Raw genomic sequence first — 24,494 nt, 5'->3', positions numbered from 1 at the left:
TCAAGAAATTTTACATTCTGATAGGAAGAGACAAACAACAAACATAGTAGTATAGTAGGCTTCCTGTAACTGGCTCCCAATGATCACTGTACCTACACTCTTAAGTAATTCTTCCCTTGTATGTGGGCTGGACATCATGAATAGAATATAGCAAAAGTGATGGGATGTCACTCTCAAGATTAGGTTTTAAAAGACTGATTTCTGTTTTGCCCATGCACTCTTGCTCTTTCCTGCTTGCTTACTCAGATGAAGACAGCTGACATTTTATGCCTCACCTGTGGACAGGCCATGTACTGGCAAGGCACTGAGGGCAGCTTCCAGACACCAGCTGGCACTAACTGAGCCCCTCAGTCCAACACCCCACAGCATCTCAGTTGTGCCATCAAGCACATGAGCAAACTTACAATGAATCCACATCCAGGGGACACTTGAGAGGACTAAAACCCAGGGCTAAAACCCCATACCCAAGTGCAGCCCAGGAAGAAACCTTGAGAGTTTATCCACATTCCTGACAAACAAAAGCTAACAGAGTAAGCATTATTTTAAGCCACTAAGTTACTGAATGATTATTTAACATACCAACATATAACCCATATTCTAAAAAAAGATACCTAAAAAAAAGAGGAGAGTAAAAGGGCAAATAACTGTAGAAGTGAATTACAATTTTAAGAATGGGTATTACAAAGACTTGCACATAAATTTTTATAACAGTACTATTCATACAAGTCAAAAACAAACTCAAATGACCACCAGTTGGTGAACCAATAAACAAAAATGTAGTATCTATCCAATGGAATGTTATCCAGTAAAAAAAAATAAGTGCTAATATGTGGTACAACACGAATGGATCTCATATAGAGAGTGGTACCTCAGCTCATGAACTTGATTCTTTCCATGATTCTGGTCCCAATCTGAGCTGGAGGAGAACTGAATCCAATTCAATGGTTAGGTTTAATGTTGACCTTACAGGGAGATTTCATTCAGTTCTTGTCCAGTTTGGTTCATGACCAGAACTGTGGAGAGAACTGAGTTTGTAAACCGAGGTATCATTGTATCGTGCTAAGCAAAGGAATTCAGTCACAAAACACCAAATACTGAATCATTCCATTATATAAAACATTCAGAAAAGGAAGTCTGCGGGCACGGTGGCACATGCCCGTGATCCCAGCACTTGGGAGGTTAAGGCAGGACTGCTGTAAGTTCGAGGCCAACCTGGGCTACATAAGTGAATTCAAGCTCAGCCTGCACTATATGGAGAGATTTTGTCTCAAAAAAACAAAAAACAAATTAAAAAGAAAAACTATCTATAGAGACAGAGAATAGCTTCGTGGTTGCCTGGCGCTTTAGGAGGAAACAGGACTAACTGTAAATGAGCACAAAGGATCCCACCAGGGTGATGAAACCATATTAATCTAGAAAGTTGCAGCAATTCCTCATAATGACAAATTTACTAAAATCACTGAGTTGAACAATTAAAACAGGTAAATTTATGGTATGTAAATTATACCTCAAAAAAGTTATTTTAAAAAATTGGAGGAGTTAGTAGGACACCACTGAAAACATACTAGCAGAAATCTGAAGAAGGAAGGAAACCACAGTATGACTATCAAGGGGAAACATACTGGATAGCAGAGAATGTATGCAAAGACCCCAGAGGACGAAAATGCCTGGTGTGTTTGTGGCCCAGCGGGAGCGCACAGGAGATGATAGGAGAGAGGAAGTTAAGAGATGAAGCGGGTAAAATAAGTGATGGATGAAGGATGGTGGTGACAGTAACCCTGCAGAACTGTTTATATCACTGAGAGGAGTTTGGCTTACTCAAGAAAAAAGAGGGCAGAAGAGCGATATGATGACTTGCATTTTTAAAAGATCACACAATGTAAAGAAAGTGTGAGAGGCTCCGTATAACTACCTGGTTCCGAAGCTACTGATCTCTCTTAACTGACTGGGATACTGGAAAAATGAATTCCAGAAAAGAAGGAGTCTCTTAAAATGTGGCCTACCAGTTACCTGCATCAGAACCTGCTTGGGGGCTGGTAACATAGGTGGGTCGTCAGAGTACTGGGAATGAGACTGAATTGTACAGACTTCACAAGTGCTATCTCTGAGAAACAATAAACAAGATTAGCATTAAGATTCCCTTCAGATGCTATGAGAAAGCACACAGGCTATCTAAACCATGATTACCTGAAGACCAGGGCTTACAATAAATGGACATCTGAACTGGTCATTTCATTTAACTACAGATGAGGTGAATTTTTCCCCATTCTCTGACCATCTTACCCAGTTGTTCTTCTTTCCAGCATAAATTTCCATGTTCTCTCCATACTGAGGTTCTTCCAACAGCGTCTGGTACTCAAACATGAGGCGTGAGCTCTCGCGGAGGCGGCTGCACTGAAACTGGTGATACTGCTGCACAAGCTCCTTCACCACAAGCAAGAGGCACTCGGGGTTTGCAGGGTTCCAGGAGGCGAGGTTCTGCGGAGTCATAAATAAGGACCAGTGAAAAACAACGTTCTTACAAATCCTGTGTCACATTCACACTTCAACACAGAGGGAAAAAGTGATAGAAGTCCATTACGATTAGCCATGAACCCAGGGTCTTATGATCTTGGTGATTCTTCTTGCCTTCTAAAAATCCATGCAGAAAAATCTAGATGAGTTCTGTCACCAAAAGGCAGAAACAGCAAAGGATAAAGCAGGGTAGTAGCAAAACAAGACATCTAAATATTCCAGCAGACATAATTTTAGCCCTGGCAGCCTAATTTTTTTTCTTATTCTCTTGCAATTTTAATGTTTTTCAATTGACACCTAAATTCAGCATTATATTTTAGAGTAATTTAACTACAGATTCACAGACTATCTGCATCTGTAACACCAGATGTATATAAATGCTCAGTAAACATTACAGCCTCACGGAAATATAAACACAATATTAATGGTTTGACTTGAAAAAAATACAAATAGAGTAGAGACAAGGAAAAATACAATTAGGAAATACAGGATTGGCAGGGGAGGGGGCTATGGAGTCTCATGATCAAGACATCTGTGGAAATGGGATAAGACCTGATAACTGGATCCTTGTTAATCTCATATTCATTCATTCCACAAATATGCACTGATGTCTATTATGCATCAGCCACTGTTCCAGGCAGTGAAAAAGATCAAGTCTTTGCTCTCAAGAACTTATATTTTAATGAGAAAAAGTGGTGAAAACTGTCACTGAGAAAATAACAGTATATATTCTAGAAGCCTAGTAGAGAGGGTTCTTCAAGGAAAAGTGATGACCCATATCAAATGGTGCTGATGAGTAGGGGAGGCTGAGAGTTCCCTACTGAGTCAATTACACACAGATCGGTAGTGTCCTCAATAAATGCTGTTTTGGTGGAAGAAAGCTTTACTGTCAAGAGTTTAAGAGAAGAGATGGAAAGCAACTGCATATAGCTAGCACAGACAATTTGAACTAGGAACTACAGAGAAACATGAGGTCAAAGGAAAGTTGCATATGGATCTGTATAGCCTGATGGAATATTCCTCCAGAGAGTGGGGAAGGAGGTGATGCCAGAGAGGGAGGGAGCAAAATACTGGGACAGAAAGTAATAAGTAAGCAGGCAGGAATCCACTAGGCAGGTATCTCAAAGAGGGTTGGCCTTAGAAAAGAGCTCAGAGGGTCTATCTACAGGAAGCAGAAGAAAAGCCAACTAAATGACCATGGACACAGACAGACTATTCCATGTGGTAATGGGAGCCTGTAGCAGCTCTCTTCTGAAAGCTACATTTTCTCCATGACATGGGAAAGAAGGTGGTCATCTGAGAATAAGGAAGGAGGAGGGATACTAGAAGTGTGAGATGAAAGTATGAAATAGTCATTTAGAAAAGTTATTTAGGAGAGTAAATGAACTAGAGAAATGCAATAGGAATTCCAGATAGCAGTAAAAGCTCCACTGAGGTCAAAAGTATGATTTTTAAGTGAGAAATATTAGCCTACATTCTACTGCTTGTGTATAGATATGGAGTAAGCAGAATCTGGATAAAGGTTAGATTTTGCCAAACAAATCCAGCAAGAAGGGACAGAGATCTTTGAGGTTTTGTAAAATCATTACAATTATGAGTCAAGAGTATTAGGCCAGGAAAAAGCCAAGTAAGTTCATAAGGAAAGTGAGAGTTAATGAAAAGGTAGTATTGTAGACCATTGGATTGTAGGTCATGGTCAACTGGAACAATTGCTGTGAGTTGAGATGTGAAAAGAATGAATTGGACAGGCAAGATGGTGTGTTCAGAAGATGGAATGTTTGCAACTGGAAATGGTGAAGGTTTTATATAACTGGTACCAACAAGGTCTGAGGTACCTCAATGGTATGCATGCCTAAGAGAGAGAGTGAAGGACAAAAATCACCACAGGAAAGGAGACTGAGAGGCCAGGGTGTTGGAAGAACCATTTAATTTTCATGGATATTAAAAATTACCCAGAATCATGACAAAAGTTATATTGACAAGGTGACCAGGAGTCAGGTGCTAAAATCCTTAGGAGAAAGATTGAGGGGGTCTTAAAATAACAGTAACAGAGCAGTGGGTCCTATGGTCTACTGATGAAAGTTCCAAGCTGAGGGTGCAGCGTAAAAATAAGGGGTGTTTATTAGTCACTTTCCCATCCCTACCATAAAATACCCAACACCCAAAATGGAAAGGGGGAGAAGGTTATTTGGCTCATGGTTTCAAAGTTCAGTCAACAGTTGACTGGTTCCAAGGCAGAAACAACATGGTAGAGAATATGGCAGAGAAGAGCTTTAGAACCCATGGCAGCCAAAAAGCAGGTGAAGAGAGGAGAAAAGAGAAGCTAGGGACAAGAATATATCCTCCCAGGTCACACCTCCCCCATAGCCACCTCTTTCAACCAGACCCCACTTCCTGGCAGGACATTCAGCTATGAACTTATCAGAGTCATAGGGGTGGGAGAAAAATCAGCTACATTTATCTGAGAAGCAAGAACAGAGACAGAATCTCAGAGAGGATTCAAACTAGTGGTTCAGAACCTTCACAATGAAATCACCTGAAGAATTTTAGCTCTGCTACTAATGTCTAGACCGTATCCACCTCAACCCCATATTCTGACTTAAATGGTTCAAACAGGACTATTTCCTGGGTATTGGGATTTTTTTCCTAAAAGATCCCACACAATTCTAATATGCAGTAAGCATTGAGAATCACTGACAAAGAGAGGAAAAGTTCATGATATCATAGACTTCATAATAGGGCATGTAAATATCTAAAAATATCCAATTTCTACAAGTAAAGAAATCTAGAATCAATAAAAGAAAGCACCAATATATTGCAAAATATTTAACAGGTAATAATTACATAGCTTGCCAACTGCTATACAAATCCTAAGAACTTTTTACACATTCAAGTTAATCACTATGGCAGTCCTTTAAAGTTAACTTTTATCCCATTTTATAGATGAAGAAACTAAGGCAACAAGTAGTTCCAAATCTATCCTAAGGTCACAGAGCCACTAACAATAAAGTTGAGTTTTGACCATAAGCAATTTATCTCTAGGTCCCTGCTCTTAAGAACGATATCAGAGATTCTCAATCATTTTAGTTCTGGAAATTTTATGTGGTTAAAAAGTACTGAGAACCCCAAAGAGCCTCTCTCTATACATATGAGTTATTATGGATTAATATTTACTGTAATTAATACTTGCTGTATTAAAAATAAAAACTAAGAAAATTTTTCAAAATATTTAATTCATTTCAAAATAACAAACCCACTACATGTTAATATGAGTAACATTTTTTAATGAAATAACTAAATTTTCAGAAAATAGTGAGAAGTATGGCATTGTTTTGCATGCTTTCAAATCTCTTTAATGTCTGGTTTAATAAGAGTTGGATTCTCATATCTGTTTCTGCATTCAATCTGTTGCAATATGTTATTTTGGCTTAAGTATATGAAGAAAATCAGCCTTAGTCACACATGCAGCTTGAAAAAGAGAAGTGCTTTAAATAGCCTTTTCAAATGATTTGGGATATTCTTTGATACTACAACAAAACTCAACAAGTGGAACCAGGCATAGTGGTGCGCATCTTAGGTCCAGCTACTCCGGAGACCGAACCAGGCGGATCACTTGAGTCTAGGAGTTCAGGGTAAGCCTGGGCAACGTAACAAGACCATCTCTTAAAAACAAAATATGTAAGAACTCAACAAGTGGTAGCTTCTTAAAGACTAGTTGGAATGTGGAACTGGAATCTTTATGAATAAATATTTCATATTTTTACCTTAAATTCCATTTATTTATCCTGTCCCTTAAATGGATCATACTCAGTGATCTAATAGATCATACATTATGCACTGATTATTTAGAAAATATTGATTTAGTAAGTTTTCCCAATACTGATAAATTTCATTAATTTAATAATTAAAAATCATATTCATTAGTATCACAATCTCTTCATAAAATCTTTATATAATTGAAGACATCAACCTCTAGGGAGTAAACAAATGTTTTCCAAAATGCCCATTGTCACTTGAAAGCCAAAATCTTATCAGTAGCAGTAAATACTGTCAGTTGTTTTCCCTGAAGTGATAAACTTACCTTGTATGTTTCTGAAAAAATGTCTGCCAAATACTCAGATTCTAATATTCATAGATCATCATCAATCATTCTTTCAAGGAAAAAGAGGGGCCAAGAACAAAGCAACTAGTTCAGCTTGTAACTCAAACAACCACACTAACAGTCCTGAAGACGTGTCATCCTTTTGTACGCTACAGTATTCCATGCATACTTCTAATTTTGTCACACAGAATATTGAAAAGTGTATTCAAGGGTTGGGACTTCATAAAATTTATACTTTTTATAACTTCATCAATGACATCTTAAATGAACTAGCATTTTTTGCTGAGAATGTGTGGCAGCAGAGAATACTACGGCTACTTGAACAGTTTGATGATGTCTTGATGCTAAGGCACCAGCTATATCCACCATTGCTTCTGAAACATAACTACAAACATCGGCACAGTTTTTTAAAACATGAATGTGATTCTGAACATGATTCTACAAAGTAGCTTTGACAGTGCAGACCCAAAAGGGGTCTCTAGAATCCCCAGAGGGCTGCAGACCACAGTTCAGAACAATCACATTAACAGAGTATAGTGCCTTAAACACAAACTCAACGTGGCTTGTATCACAAGAATATAAACAAACAAACAAGTCTAAAAATGCATTCATTCAATACCCTTCCTATCTGTGGTTTCCACATTCATGAATTCAACTAACCAGATTGAAAACATTTAGGAAAAAAAAACTATTGCATCCGTACTGAACATATAGAGACATTTTTCTTGTCATTATTCTTGAAACAATACAGTATTAGAACTATTTATATTGTACTGTGTATCCTAAATAATATAGGGATGATTTAAAATATATGGGAGCACATGCATAGATTATATGCAAATATTACACCATTTTACAGAAAGGACTGGTATGTCTGCAGATTTCAGTATTCCTGGGGTCCTCTTGGAACCAATCCCCCACAGGGGTTACCCAGGGATGAAGGTACAATGCTCTTCTGAATGGACTGATTTACAGGACTAAATGAGAGTGAGGAAAACAATAAGTGCTCTTTCATTTTATAGCAAGGACAGGTTTAAAGGCATGTTCAAATAAAGACTTGATGAATTAACAAAAGCTAAGTGCTTCAATATCACAATGAATAATAAATTTATCATGAGATGAAAGTGATTTTATAGGAAAAGCACAAAGTCCTCGCTGGGAAACCTCTTGATCTCAACAGCCTGAAATTCAGAGTTATTCAATACCTTACTCAAAGCATTAATAGGATATAATAACACAGTACAGAACTTAAAATGATCATTACATAGCTTGCTATGCTCTTCCTTCAGAGATCATCAGATATTTACAAATAGGGAAAATACACAGCATTCCATTTCTTGGACAAGTACTCTGTCCCAGTCCTTGCTATAGCACAAGAGCAAAAAGAAAAAGTATTTAGTTACTAATATACTGTGTAAAATTATACCAGTTCTTTTTAGTTGCTTGGCAAGCTGTAAGCCCATATCCACACAAGGGAGGTTTACATATACTAAACTACACAAAAATTCCTTTACTATTGCTATACAACCACTTTTATATGTAAGGTAATCTGTGGTCTGAACTATTTTATCTACAAGGACGAACACAAAAAAATACATAAGGTTTTGCACTCCTTGAGATTGGGACATCCTTTAAAAACAAGTGTAGAAGCACAGGGGACTGGAGCAAGACACTGGAGCTTTCCACTCTCGTGAGCAGGAGATAGAGAAAAATGCTCAACATTCCTTCAAGGAAGTGGCTCAGGGGGCAGGAAGCATAAATCAGCAGGCCTTTTACAAAGAAGGAAAAAATAAGTGTATCTTTTTCTGTTCACGAAGTTATTATTCTACATACTCTGGTAATGCATGGAAGAAGAAATCTTAAATGAGGATAGGCATAGAGCATAGCCATAAGGCCCTATGTTATAAGAATACATGATATATAGTAACAAAGATAAGAAAGCAAAAAAGGATTCCAAAAAATGAGAACTAAAAAATCACAATGAGAGGAAGTGATAAATTATAAAGAAAATAAAGAAGAATTACTATTTCATAGTAGAAACTTATTCATTCTTAGCAAAATTCCTGTAAAGTAGTTCAGAGAAGGTATTAAACCAGTTCTTTTTACATACATAGTTTCTTTTTAGAAACTAGTTAAGTAGAGAGGTTGAATTACTTTGCTGATACTCAAGTGTAGACAACAACTGAGGCCATAGAATGTAAATCTGCCTACCCATACCCCATTTAATTCAATAAAATGGCAGCTCAAGAATTGGCACCTGGCTCTTAGCTGACAAATTCTGCATTCAATTCTTTGCACCTCCCATTCAGGATGCCTGATGTGAGAGATGCCTCACCCCAGTAGCCCTCAAACCTTCCTACATTTCTCTGTCATAAACCACTACAAAGGGCCCTGTACTGCCCAGTCAATAGCCCCACAGACTTGATCAGCCACAACCAATCTTCAGCTCTTTAACTAAGCTTACTTACGTTAGAGACATGATGGAGCATAATTTCAGAAGCCTCCATCATCTGCAGTCCAGGCCTCTCTTATTCAAAACTTATTCAATAGCTTTTTGTTTGTTTTTCACATTGAAGCAAATTTAAACATGCACAAGGATAACAATAAATGGAAAAAGCTGGGATGAATGTACCAGTATTCATGACTTTGGCAAGATTAATGAGGAAAAGAAGTATAATAAGCAGATGAGACTGAGACCACCAAGATCTAATAATGAAGGGGGAAAAGTTTTCTCATGGAAAACTTTTTATTTTACAAAAATAATCTCTTTTTTGGGTTTGTTTGTTTTTTTTTCCCGGTACCAAGAACCGAACTCACAACCTCGTGCTTGCCAGGCAGGCGCTTACAAAAATAATCTTATGATAAAATTTTCAGTTGATGAAAAGATAAAGTACAGGAATAAAACAGAAATAAGAAAATTATTTGCAAGATTACCACCAATTTTTGCCCAACTGTCTATTAAATAAATAAAAGGATATCAAAACTGATTAATGATATATGGAAAGTATTCAATTATATCAGTAATCAAATCAAAAACTTGCCTTTTTCATAAACAAATTTTTCATTGAAAACGTAATATATGCACATGTAAAATAAGATTTTTTTTCAAACAGCATGAAAGAAGGTGGGCTGGCTCACACCTGTAATGCCAGCACTCTGAGAGATGAAGCAGGAGGAGCACAAGTTTGAGCACAGTCCAGGCAACTTAGTGAGACCTTGTCTCAAAAATAAAAAAGGGCTGGGGATGTAGCTCAGCGTATAGGCCCAGGGTTCAATCCCCAGTAACGCATACAGGTGCACACATACACCCACACCCAACAACAACAACAAAACAAACAAAACCAAAAAAGAGCAGCTATGCATTCCTTTCACATGCATAAGAAACATTCAGGGAGCTGGGGATGTAGTTCAGTGGCTTGTACCTTGCTTAGCATGGTTGAAGCCCTGAGTTTGATCTCCAACACTACAAAACTAAAACATAAACATTTACCAAGATAGAGAAATCTACTGAGGCCCTGGGTTCAATCCCCAGCACCAGAAAAAAACAAGTGTAAAAAATAATAGTATGCTTCCCTCCCAAGTAAATCAGACACCCTCCCCGGACTTCCTGAGCCACACAGGGACTGTGTGTGACACCAATGTCTGGCCCTTCTGGGGTATCCTACAGATTATCACGGCTTTCTCCGTTCTGTGTTTCTTCCCTTACTCTTTTAGGCTCCACAGCCTGCTCCCAGGGTTCAGCTAGCCCTGCTAGATCAGTGTCTGCTTCAACTCATTAGCCCAACTTGTATCCAACGCAGGGCTTCATTTAGCTCTACAAATTACTTCTCGCTCCTATGGACTCCTGAATGGTCCTGCCCCTCATCCAGCCTCCCCAAGACAGGAAAACTGAGCAAAAATTATCAGAAACAAAATTTATATCTTAAATTAGCCAAATTGTTTTTTCAGCAAATAACTAACATTGGTAAGGGTATAGTTTGTTTAATGGAGTGTGTAACACATGAGAGTTAACTTCATAGATACATCTATGAAGAATCTTTAAAATGTTCATTCATTCTCAATACCCCCAGAAGTCCTGTCTCTAGGAATCCAGCTAAAAAAAATAATTAAAACTAAGGGGTAAAACAGCCTGATAACTCAAAACATACAACAGATGATAGGAAAGGGAAAGAAATTGCTCAAAGGAAGGAATGACTGGGATGAGGGAAAGAAGAAAAAAGAAAGAAGAAAGGCAAAACATAAATATATATATGAATAGCTGTGATGACTGTATTGCTGTTGTCTGATAGTGTATTGAAATGAACAGTTAATGCTCACAATTTTTTATGTTCTGATCCACTTTGCATGCTTGTGTCTAGTGAGCTGAGCAACTGATTTGAAGGTAACAACATGCAATGGAATTACAATGGTGAACTCCTACCATCTTGTCTAGTGAAACTCTGCATTATCTCTAAGGTTCTAATGAAGAATTATTTTCTTATTCTCTTTAATGGTTTGAGCAATCTTTCATTCTTACATCTGATAATCTGAGCAATGTAGTAGAGGATAGCGATATGCAATGTAACAACCACTGTTGATTTGTATGAATTTGTCTTGAGACCCTGTATCACTTTGAATGTTTTTGCTTTGATTTGTTTATGTTCGTGATACTGGTATGCTGCTACTGTTCTATTTTTTGTTTCTCATGTACTACTCTCTTTAAAATAAAAAAAATAAAAATCCCACAAAAAAAGCCTGATAAACAAAAATATACTTAGAGTCATTTATAGTATCATGAAAGTACAAATAATCTAAATGCCTGTGTCTTAGTTACTTTTCTTGTTACCCAACACCCACAAGTTAAGGCAGAAAAAGTTTATTTAGCTCATAGCTTGTGGAGGTTTTAATCCCTAGTCAACCAACTCCAAAACAGGACAGCATGGTAGAGAGGCATCACAGAGAAGGAACAGTCCATGGCATGGAAAAGCAGGCAAATGGTAGCAAAGCAGCAGCAGCAAAACAGTAGCAAACAGCAGCAGTAGCCTTCTTTCTATCCCTTTATATTCTACCAGGCTGTAAGCCTATTGACTGGTGCCACCCACACCAGGATGGAGCACCCTTAATCCCAACATCACATCCTTAATCCCAGCATCACCTGCTCTAGACCCAGCCACCCCTGAAAAGCCCCACCTATGACTGTGTGAAGCTTTGGGAGGACATCTGCATATAAGTTATAACAGCCTGATAATAAGAAATGTTTTTAAAACCATTAGAGTCATCAAAAGGAATAATAAGCAACCAATGTTTCTATGAAAATATTATAATAACAGAAAATATTTTTGTTAACATATTAAATGAAGACAGAGATTGACCTCTGCACATACATATATACATTATGATCACATCTTTGGTTACCCTCATCCTCTACAATCTTCCACAGCTTAAACCATTTATGCACAGAAAATTTGCTAGGAGAAAAATATTAATACATGATATCTATAATTGGAAGTTATTTAGAAGGGTTTTTCTCTTCTCATTTTTCCATCTTTTCCAAATTTTCTGAGCATGTATTTACATGTGTATGTACACATATGTGTATATATACAACATAAGCACATACTTTCATAATGGAAAGTATAAAATTTTTACACAGAACAGTATACTTCATCTATTTCATTTCAAACTGTTTTACAGTCTCAACATTTAAGAAACTCCATTCCATGTGCCACTTACATGTTTTATGAGCTCAGACTTCAACTGTCTCTTCTAATCAACTAAACGTTAGCTAGTTAAATATCCTTCTGGAGAACAAATCACTGCACTATTTACCCTCACTGGTCACTGTCATTCTCTCCATAAATGTATCCTTCAAGTAACTTTAAGCTTTTCATTCCTTACATTCCATACCTCACAAAACATTTCCCAAAAGCTACCATAATATTCTAAAATACAGTAGTCATAGTTGTAGTAATTATAATTTATTATACTTCTCTCAACCAAAACCCTTTTGTGTTACACTCATCTGAACAGAAAGTCTTAGGAAATGACCAATGACATTTTACATTTCTAACAGAACAGTAATTGAACAAGCATGTATTTTTAAAATGTCACTTCATCTGGAGAATACAAAAGATAATTACAAAAATAAATTTGTAACTGACCTATTTGTTAGAGGACTGAGTATTATCAGCCATGAGCATCTACACCATGCATTAGCATAGTTATGCACATTCAATTCCTCTAATACGTCATCTAAACTAATCTAAATGAAATCCTTTAAACATATTTTCTTAGTTTCTTCATTTAAAAAAAAGTAAAGTTAATATAACATGAATTTGGAGGTGGGAAAAAGGAAACTGAATTAAGAGAAACTAGCTTTAGGTCTATACTGAGCACGTCTACTTCCTCTACATACCTATCCTTTTAATATTTATATTCATGAGGCTATCCAAAAAGGCAACACAACACTGTCAATCATATTCCTTATAGTGATAGTTTTAACTTGCAGAAGATGTTTCAGGATTTTATTCTCAAAAAGATTCAGTGACTAAGAACAAAATGGAGTAGATACGAAGAGAATGTTGTATACTTTTGTGATGCACCCATATTGATCAGCAAAAAGTTAGAGCAATTTTGTGATCCTCAGTGGCTTTCTCCCCAAATATTCTAATAGTTTTCTTTATTCTTGGGCAAAGTCTATTGAATCTGAGATTTTGCAATTGTTGTGATATTTGAAGTTTTGTTAATTACAGTCTTTGACAACTCAGGAGAAACTTATCAGAAAAAATGGAAATCTCCAGTACCCAAATTAATGGGTAACAGACCAATATAAGAATATTTCTGGGATTAATATGAACCAGTGAAAGCAGTCTCAGAAATATAGTTAAGTTCTGATTCCTATTTAGCAGATCTAACTGGCAGGTAAGTCAAATGCATATTAGTTAAATGTTTTGCAATCTGTATTCAGTGGCCACTCCTAGAGGCAGTAGAGTTTGTCTGAGCAGAAGGCCCTCCAAACTTTGCTTCAACCAGAACATCCAGAGCTCTCCAGGGTTCTGACCCATCTCTCAACCAACAACTGACTTTCTCTCTCCCTCTCCCTCTCTCTCTCTCTCTCTCTCTCTCTACGTGTGTGTGTGTGTGTGTGTGTGTGTGTGTGTGTGTGTCTTAGTCTTTTTTTTTTAATTGCAAGATAAAAATCCATCAGTTCATACTCTGGATCATAACCAGTAAAAATCTGGCTACTAATGGTAATGTCATGATCTTGATTCTCAAATCAATAGGGAACACAATAATTATATATTCTTGAGAAGGATAAGGATAATATCTTGGGCAAAATACACAAATACTGTAATAGCTGAAAAATAACCTTTCCCCATGACTTTGTAACAGTATTGACAAATTTTTTTTGAAAAGACAAAGTAAGAAATCGTAAGTATGAACTGTTCAAAATGCCACTCACTAGATAGCCTCACCCAACTATTAGGCAAGCAAAACATCTAACAGAAAAGTTCTGGAGTATCTTCAAATTTCTACCAAAAGATGCACCTACTAGTACATCACTCCAAACTTTATCCTCCCAATTTTGTGCTAGAATATCAGAATCATTAGATTTGGCATACCTTACTTGTTTAGTTTCTTCCACAGGTAAGCTTACTTTAAATCTAAAATATACAAAAGTATCCCAAAATCATACCTATGGCTCCATTTTGAAAATTTAAAAGTGTACAGGGTTGCTTGTTGCCCTTCAGAAAATGCTATGCAGACTCTTTCAAAGATGGATCCTTAGGATCACCCAGGTCATTTCCACATCATGTTTCTTTCTCCAAAATTCATGGACAGATGGGAGCAAACAAGGTTGAGAGAGAATACAGAAGGAGAAAAATATTAAAGCGCTTCTCATGGCCCAGCCTTGTTGTTTATTAGCAGGAGTAAAGTAAGTTGATTTCTTTCTGTCGTCAACACTCTCCTATGTGGGATAGGAATGAAAAGAAAGGAAAGCACATGCTCTAAAGGAAGAGAACCTTCATCATCTTTTCTCCTTCTCTTATTATTATAGCCAAATAAAAACAGTATCTTTTCTTCAACATGTAAAAGAGAACTAACACTAGAAATACTAAAATTACTAAATACCAACACCTTGAAGAGTACAAGATGGAATAATAACTAAATTTACTCTATTTCACCTATAGATGTTACCCATAGCCACAAAATTTTAAAAGGATATATTTTAAATATCAAATCTATGAGGCCAAATGCCCAAGTTTTATATTTATTCTTTCACAAAAAGTATGAGTAAGTATTAGTATGAAGTTCAATGGAGAATGAAATGCCAGTGTAAACTAAAATTTGACTAATGAAGCACAAACATTAAAAAGCTTTTTGTACCCCAGATCAGCCACAGCTCTGACATGAATATTGCCATTTACCTCAGCCACTGATGCCACACACCTAACCAATGCCACAGGGACCTGGAGTAGTAACATTGCAATGGCAAAAAGGAAATTAGCAAATATGATTTCAACTTAATTCAAATTGTTTTTCCTGGGGATGTATTTAAATTTTCCAGGTTGCTCGAATATCATCCAGGGATGTGATTTTGAAGGAGACAGCTTGTTACTGTTTTTCCTGGCTGTACTACAAGAAACAACAGTATGAGCTTATTTTAAGTTAATGTGTGCTTCTGTTTCTTTACAAGAAATTAACTGCAATCATTTAGTTAAAGCAAACACTTTTGTTAGGATTTCACTCTTCATTAGAAAATATCTTAAAAGGGTTTCAAACTGAGAAAGTTAAGGATCCCAGTTCTGCCCATAGATTTCAAAGTTGGAACAAATTATTTAAATCATATTGAAGAGCCAGGCACAGTGGCAAGCATCTACAGTCCCAGCTACTAGATAGGCTGATGCAGGAGGGTCACTTGAATCTAAGAGTTCAAGGTCAATCTGGACAGTGTAACACAACCCAGTCTCAAAACAAATTAACAAAACTAAGTGTACACTTTAAATTGTAGTGAAAGCATTTCAAGCTTAGCTATTCTTGGTTTACACTGGGTATTTTAGAGCCGAAGGTGAGCCAAGACATCAAAGGATGCCTAGCCATTCTCACAGAAAGGTAACTTTTCCTGCTTCAGTCAGGATTAGACCGTATGGTAGATCCTCATTTCCTTCTCACTGTCATAATCACAGAGACCCAGGGGAACGGGCAGGCAGTATAGTACAAGACAGAGAACAAACAGCTCCAGCCAAGTTGTTAATTCTAACTACAGAAACATCTGCAGGCTCTGACACATGGTCTTTGACCCCTCCCCTGGATGATCCCCTAACTAGACTAGGCCCCCAGGCTAATATGATTTGTATTATCTAGCTGTTTGTCCTCACCTCAGCTGAGCACCCCAGACTAAATCCTAGACCTACAGTATTTACCAGACCCTCCTCTTCTGAGTCAAAATCACAGTTATGAATCTTCCTACTCAGTGCCTTAAAGCCACCAATGTCCTAGTAACACAATTTGTGCGTAAATGGGCAGGGAAAAGTCCAACAGAGAAGAAGACTACCCCTAGACTCTTCCTGACATAACAGCCTCATGCACCTACACGAGTATGAGGGGGAAAAAAAGGAATGCAAAGTAGACAAATAAATGAAAAGATATCCACAAAGTACACTATATAAAGTGGTAAGACCTCCCTAAAAGCTCCACCTCTGAGATCCAAGTCTATATTATATCTTTGACCTAAACCTACATATAGTACACATCCACTGTTTGATGTCCAACATCCATTCTCCCTCCTGGTAACACATCTAGATTTCCTTTAGGAAGCCACCCCTCCCCATTTCCATGCATAGCTTTGGAGTAAAGCCCTCTAGCTAAAGCTCCATAGATCCAGACTGCCTAACCTCATCAATATTTCCTGTGCACCTAGTCTCAATGATTAATTCAGCTACGGGCACAAACACAATCAAACCAAATGAGAAATAGACATCAGCTGGGACTGCTGAGAAATAATAGTCTGCTTTTTTGCATGGGAGAAGAATATAGAGTTTGAACTGAAATAATAATTTTGTATTCATAAGGGAAGGAACTTGAGCAGCTATGTGGGTATAGAAACAAAAAAGTCAACAAAGTGGACAGCACAGCAGAGAAAAAATATTTTAACCATAGCACCAAAAGTGCAGTACAATCCTGGACTTTAAGTTCTATAAGCCAACAAATTTTCTTGTATTGTTTAAGCCATTTTGAGTCAGGTTTCCATTACTTAAAAATGAAGAAGAAAAAGAGGACAAGGAGGGAGAGGAATAGAAAAAGGAAAAAGGAGGGGAATGCGGAGGAAATAATACTTATACATCATAACACCATATCACTGCTATACCTGCTCTAGGAGAAGGAGCAGAGAGGGAGGCATATAAACTCTTACTAGGCCATGTAACTATTCAAGAATCTTTTAATTCAAGAAACTTTTAATTGCAAGTATAGGTTCAGTTGGGATACTTATGATTTCTGCTTACATTTATCTGCAGAAAAATATCAACATAAAGGATTCATGTATTTCTACATGACAATAACTGCAGATCAGTAAGTGACCATTTTTGTTAGTGAAAAATAAAAACAAGAGAACACTATACTCTTGCATATTATAACCCATTAAATGAATTTAAATCTAAATGTATCTGAAATAGGTTTCTGAGATGTTACCCCTTCTAGAGGTTTTCCAACACCAATAAGGCACTCTATTCAATTCAGTGGGTAATCAACCTAGATTTCCAAAGAGATCAACAGACCTACTAAAGGACATAAAAGAGAAAAGTGAACCAGTCCAGAGCAGAGAAGAATGCTTTGATTATTGGCAAGTGTCTTGGGGAGGTATACAACAAGCAGCACCTCAGTCTGCCATTAGCACTGAGTTTGAGAGGTCTTCACCAGCTTCATGGTCCCTTAATCAGGAGGCATTGTTACCCTTTCTCCACTTGACTGGAACATACTCAACACGTACAAGCTGTCAGGTGGTATCACATGAATCCAGGCTCTATGCCAAGCTAAGAATGTGTGTTTCAGACCAGTAACCCTTTACATCTTCTGCACATGGTTTCTCTCCACAGAGACTTAAAATGTGCCCCCACAAAGCAGCCACAAAGCCTGCCCTGGAACCATGTTTCATTTTTAACAATGCATGGTGACCTCTTTTGATCAACTTCCACTTCTTCAGACTAGCCATCCCTCTCCAGCCTCCAGACCCAAACTTTATCATTCTTTCAAGTTGTGATGGCCCTCACAGTCAACTAAAGAAAAGTATGGTATATGTTCCATAATCATAAATATACACCTATCCAATGAACTGCTTCAGGAATCTTAACAACACTCTACCATCCCAAGTCACCAATTTCTATTGTTGTCAACTCACTAGCATCAAAGAGGGCTCCTTTTCTCCATAAATACCATTTTTTAAAACATACCTTTAGAAGAAGGCATCAACATGCAACCTTTACTGACCAAAGGAGCCTGATCTCTTCCAGCACATGCATGAACCTTATCCACCTACAACCTCATTTCCTTTACTTGCTATCACCATTACAACTATGGAAGCATCTGAAAGAGGCAGATTTTCAGCTCCCTGCCCTTGCCAACACTGATTCAGTGAGCCTGAGGTGAGACCTACTCTCTGGCCCTATAGAATCTATTCTATGATTCTGGAATTGTGTTTAGGCACTTAATTAGCAAGGCAGAAATCTAGAAAATTTAATTATTTCTGACAAATTTTGTCTTTGTAATTAAAAGCCCAAATGATTTTACATAAACTCACTAGACCTTCATATAAGATCAGCTGACCTAAGGATGGCTAAAAGCTCCCCCACCACAACTTCCCATTAGTTGCTACAGAAATTTCCCAGGAAGGTAAAGAATGTGTTTTTCAAACCTCCAACCTGCTTCTAACAATGATTAATACCTGGAATCCAAGGCTGCCCATATGTTGAGTGCCAGTGTAGGGGAGAAACTACAGTGTCACAAGACAGAGCAGAGTAGGGGAGAGGACCACATAAACTTTAAAAATTGAAAGCTAATATCATTCTTGCTAATTCTTGTTTCTACTGCAGCAGTAAATTTTACTACACTTGACTCCTCATCTGCTCAGATCCGTATCTTCCAGGTTCCTCCTGAGATTGCATCATCCCTGATTTAAGGTCATTTATGCCCCAAAAGAAAAGCAGCAAACAGCTTGCTAAATGGCGTGACGATTCTTAAATTGGACATATCTATTTGCATTTAATTTTAACTCATCCTCTTTTCACTCAAATGTTTTTGTGATTGTTCCAATAATATTAAGGAATTACAGAGCATTTGCAAATTGGCAGCCTCAGCCAGAAGACATGCTTTCTTTGACCCATACAAAATTTTTATTTGAAAATCTTTAGAAAAGGCATACACATTTCAGTAGGTCACAGTCTCCACTAATTCTGCTTTATATCTTTTTCACTCATTTTTGTTTTGACTGGCTCCCTCAGACATCTCTGTCTATAATCTCTACATTAAGATTTTAGGACATTTCCTAAACAGATTGTTTAGTTCTTTCCATACTTCTTTCATTCATGTTCAATGCATCAGGTGTTCACTGATATTACATAAGCAAAACATAGCAGAAAAACATAGCTAGAGTTCCTCAGTCACTGAAAAGTAAAGATAAAAATAAAGCTCTCCAATTCAACACACCACTAATATTCATAAGGAATGACTGACTGTCCAAGAATAACATAGTTATTTCATATCACCTTCCTTCTATGAAACCATAAAAACTATCTCAAAACATGGACATTTATTTTATTTATCTTTGTGAAAATACTGTATTGGACATTATGAGCTATTCAAGGTGGATACTCAAATTATTTTTCAAATGAAAGATCATCAGTACTCAATTTACTATCAATTAGGTATAATAACAGGTCCAAAAATTTTCCAGGGTCAAAGAGCTAACAGCTACTAGAAGCCAAGTTTATCTGGTAATCATAAGCAGAAGTAGACAAAAGAAAACTGGACAGCAATTCTGAAAATACAATATTGCAATATGACTAAAGTCATCAATTATTAAAAGTCTGAACAGTCTAAAAATGGTATCTTACAAGCATTCTAAGATATAATTTCCTTTTAAAGGCTAGCATACTTAAAAATGTTTTTTAAAACAGTTATTAAAACAAACAAAATTATCACAGATCAACAGACAAGGTCTAAAGGATACAAAACAGCACATAAAATCAGTTCCTACTTCAAAAAAACCTGCATGAGATGTTGATCTTCCTGTTTTTCATAAACCTTTTAATTGTGCTTCCAGAAAACTACCAAGCATCTGCCTCTATGTAGCTAATTCTTTTAATCTTGGAGCTCTCACAAGGAAATAGAGAGTATACTGTGCCAAGATCACTATCTTCTCCAGCCAAAATCGTTATGTCTTGCAGCCAATTTCCTCTTGGTAAATTTTTATCAAATTCCTTCCATTTGCAGCTTCCTTCGTAGTGGCAGTGGCTGCACATGTCACAAACTGGTGTGTATGTGTATAACAATGTAATTATGAATTTAGCAGTAATACGTATACCTGTGTACACAGGTAAACCTAAGTCTATGTATGCAGCCACATAAAGATAAATATATCCACACTGGTTCTTCTAAATCCCTTTATGTGACTCTCGGTGACTACCATTCAGACACTCTTAGTCCAGAGAAAATTCTCTAGTATCATACATTACTTTGGAACTCTGCATTAATCAACTCTGTATGCAGCTACAACAAAATGATAATCAAGGTTAGTAACAATAACTCTAATGCTATAAAAAGTCCCTCAATGCTTCTGAATCATCATGAAAGATCAAATTATGTGCTATTTTTAGTGTAAGGGATATTTTATCAAAATTCAATTATATTTTAAAATCATGATCCATACATAGTTTGTGCAGTAAATTTTTATGGATATTAATATTTGATTAATGGTATGCCTTATTTCCATTTATACTTTTACAGATGACTCTAATCTTGAATGTGTACACATTACATATATTATTGACAGGAATTTCAGATTAGTCACAACACTGTGTTTTCAACCACAGTAACTAGTTTTTCACTCCTTCAAATGCCAAACCGTCAACTCTCTAGTTGCTGTTGTCATTGTTTAAATAAACTATATTTAATATAATTCATCTTTCCTGAAGAATCAAGATTATTAATATGAGAACATGTGACATTGCAGCTTTTTGGAAATAATGATGCCATTAGGGGGATTTAAGTAAATAGATTATCTCTTCTTTTTTCAAAAAGACTTCAGGATACTGTATGTTTATAATCTTTCCATTGCTGTGGGTAGATTTTTCTATCTCTTATACACAGGTTTGCCTCATTTTGATATAACCAGCACCACTGCAAATTCTAATCTTCAGTCATATAATCACCTAAGGAAAAACTAAGGATGCCTCACTATCTCATATCTATAAAATAAATAATTACAGTCCTTATGATAGCTATTTCACATCATTCAAAATTTCTATTGTGGGGAGAGAGAGATTAAATTTGGCTTGTGACTGTGCTTCAGGTGACAGAAGATGAAAGAGTTCTAGGACACATATCCATTTACCACTTAAACAATGCAGAGAAACAAAGGAATGTGTTAAACTATACCAAGAGGATACAATTAGCAATTTCCAGTGTGTGGTAATTTTACAGAACAAATGACCCTGTTTATTCCACTATAAATTGTTCAACTTCTAAAAATTATATAAACAAATTACATCAATGAACCCTTTGATTGCTGAAAATGATGTGTTATAAATTTGCAGATATAACATGATGCTAAGAAGTAAAGAAGCTGCATCATGGATCTTAATTCTTTAATTTGGCTAACTAAAGAATTTAATTTTCAAAACCTTCATTAATCTTTTATTCTAAATGTTATAAACATCTCTGAAACAAACATTTTCACAGGCCACATTACAAAATAGAACAAAACTTTAGATTTCAACTTGAACAATAATTAAATTTTAAAAGTCCATAAAACCAGTAGCAAGAATAAAATAGAAAAGAAATGTGCCCAGGCTCTCTTCAGGAAGTCAAAAGTCATTAGGTTAATGGATAGTTTTTCAAATTTTTATTTTTAGTCTTAAAAGTTTGAAAATTACTGTTACAAATCTGATTCAGTAAAATACAAGGTTGCCTATGATTTATTCATTATGAACTAAAAAATATATATTTTTCTAGATATAAACAGAAAAATCTACCCACAGCAATGGAAGGATTATAAACATACAGTATCCTGAAGTCTTTTTTAAAAAAGAAAATAAGATAAATCTAATTCTCAAATTATTTCTGCTCAGCTCAATCCATGTATCAGCTCAAACATACAAATTCAAATATTTGTAGTTATTTTGTATTTTCCTTACAAAATTACACTTTTAATGTCATAAATTAGTTTTAAATTAAAATCGAACCTCATTGGGCCAAATTTTGCTTTTGAAAATAATTCCCAAAGGAGACAACCAAGCTAAACTTTATATTAAGCTCAGAAATACCTTCGAACTAATAAAATAAGTAAGTCTTTAGAAAATGTGTTCTTAAATATGCAAATTAAATCTAATTGTTTTATCAATCACTATTCTTACAAATTAATTTTTTAATCTCTGAAAGGACACCTTTGATTTTCAAAAGTGACTGTAGATCTCCTGATAGACTATTTCAGTGACTAAGTAATTAGGTACCCTTCTTTAAAAAATTCTATAATAATCCAGATTTTTACTTTTCAATCTGGCTTCTTTATAAATATTCTTGAAACATATTCAAGAAAATACATTAAATGTGTTGAATATTTTGCTTACAATAATATTATACTTCTATGGTATTTTCATAATCCCAACAATGTAAAAACATTTTTTAAATGTATACAAGGTCTACTGAGTCATTCTCAATGCTAGTTTACAAACCACTCTGTGGTTAAAGGGTTCCATCAGACCAGTGTAAGGGTTGAGCTGGCACTTTACTTCGCAGGTTTAAATATCTTGGCTCTCCAAAGCTCATGTGGGGGCTGTAGCTTGGCATAAAATTCTCAGCCGGATGCAGATAATTTCTCTAAAAAATGTTTTTTAATGGCTACAGGGTTTTTTTCGCTTTTAAAAATGTTGGAGAAAACATACATTAGAACCAGGTTCAAAATTTATGAGTACTTTTCTTTTCAATGTGCCCATCTCTATAGCTAACACATACATGTACAGAAAAATAATCCCAAACCTTAAGGTTTTCAATGAGGATAAAACCTTATTTCTATCAATGGCTTAAGTGTAAGGTCAAAAATCAAAATTAGCCACTCAACTACAAAGGGAAACTAAAGGACTTGGAAATATAGCTATGTGCTGAACTCTCCCTGGTTAAGATTATATAATGCCCCTGGTCATTTTGGCCTCCATCTCTCTGGTTTTTGGCTCCACTTTTAAATTCAAATAATATTTTCCTTCATTCCTCACAACACCTTTGTGAAGTAGGTACTAATATTATCAGTTTTATCAATAAACCAATGTACAGACGCTGAGGACCTTAGCCAGCGTAATCTAATCAAAAGACCTGAGACTAGGATTCAAGTCTGACTTACCCATATTCGTTTTCACTAGCTGTAGTTCTCAGCTCTGCTTAGATATTAGAATTGGCTTTCCAGAATCACTGTTGCCCAGGCTTTACCCCGATTAAGTAAATAAATTCAAATATCTGCAAGATGGGATCCAAACATTAATATATTCCAGACACACTCATGAAAAAAATTACAGAAATACAAAAAAGGAAAAGTAGAGAATATTCACTTGCAAAGCCACGTTTTAATGTCATTTCCCTTTTTCACCTGACAATAATCCACTTGCCCATTCTCAAGGAAGTTACTGCATTTTACTATTTGCCTATCGGAAGTATGCTGAAAATATAATATACTTGTAAAATGTATAAAACAATTCTACCTTAAACACCCTGTGAATATTGTACAACTTTATACCCTCTTTACTGCCTCTTTCCTTCATTATACCTTGCTTTTCATTCTTTTCTGCATCTTTGACCTGACATTTTTTTCCCCTTCTCTCTTTAAGAATTCATTAAAGGTTTATCTGGCCACAGCAGCACACCCATATAATCCCAGCTCGCTGAGAAGCTGAAGCAGGAGGATCACAAGGTCAAGCCCAGTCTTTGTAACTAAGTGATTTAGTGAGACCCAAAAGAATTTTAAAAATTAAATTGGACAGAAGATGTAGCTCAGGAGAGATCCTGGGTTCAATCCCTAGCACCATGGGAGTGAGGGTTTACTAAGGGTTTGCTGATACCAACTCTTTGCTTCTCTTTACATGAAAATTCTTAAAGAATATTTTTGCTAGATATGGAATTTTAAATGGGAGTTGTTTTCTTTCATCAATTGAAGTTATCATTAAACTATCTTCTGTCTTTCATTGTTGTTAGTTTTATCTGGCTGTTTTTAGACTTTCCTCATTGTCTTTTTTTCTGTAATTTTGTCATGATGTGTCTAGAAGTAGATGCAGTCTGTTTAGGATTAACTGAATTTCCTGAATCTGAAGAATTATACTGATTAATTTTCATATACTGAATATATTCACGGTTTTTTCGTACCAGGAATCGAACTCAGGACCTTGTGCTTAACAGGAAGATGCTGTATCACTGAGCTATATCCCCAGCCCCTTATATTCAGTTCTATAAAAAAGCTTTTTATAGTAAAATGTAACAAGTTTAGAAAATAAAGAAGCTCAATAATCACAAAACCAATACATGTGAAAGGAATGGAACACAGGCACAAAGCTAAGCTAATCAGCATATCCTATCCCGCAGAGCAAGAATGTTCATGGATGCGAGGTCCCAGGTAAGGTGACCCAAGACCAACAAGTGTCAA

At 36.2% G+C, this 24,494-nt stretch overlaps 1 protein-coding gene across 4 annotated transcripts in view; it reads right to left on the bottom strand.

Moving 5' to 3' along the window:
* Bre (brain and reproductive organ-expressed (TNFRSF1A modulator)) overlaps window positions 1-24,494 on the bottom strand; it is a 415,144-nt gene that overhangs the window by 268,158 nt on the left and 122,492 nt on the right. For all 4 annotated transcript variants that reach the window (XR_263443.2, XM_005400518.2, XM_013522605.1 and 1 more), the window contains exon 5: window positions 2,284-2,478. Coding sequence is in view for 3 of the 4 variants with exons in the window: in XM_005400518.2 (XP_005400575.1) it covers window positions 2,284-2,478 (195 nt within the window). In the remaining variant the exon portion in view is untranslated. The remainder of the gene's footprint in view (window positions 1-2,283; window positions 2,479-24,494) is intronic.

This window comes from Chinchilla lanigera, unplaced genomic scaffold (genome assembly GCF_000276665.1).
Source record: "Chinchilla lanigera isolate Chin_1 unplaced genomic scaffold, ChiLan1.0 scaffold00068, whole genome shotgun sequence".
NCBI classification, from domain to species: Eukaryota; Metazoa; Chordata; class Mammalia; order Rodentia; family Chinchillidae; genus Chinchilla; species Chinchilla lanigera.
This window is presented reverse-complemented; position numbering and strand designations above follow the sequence as displayed.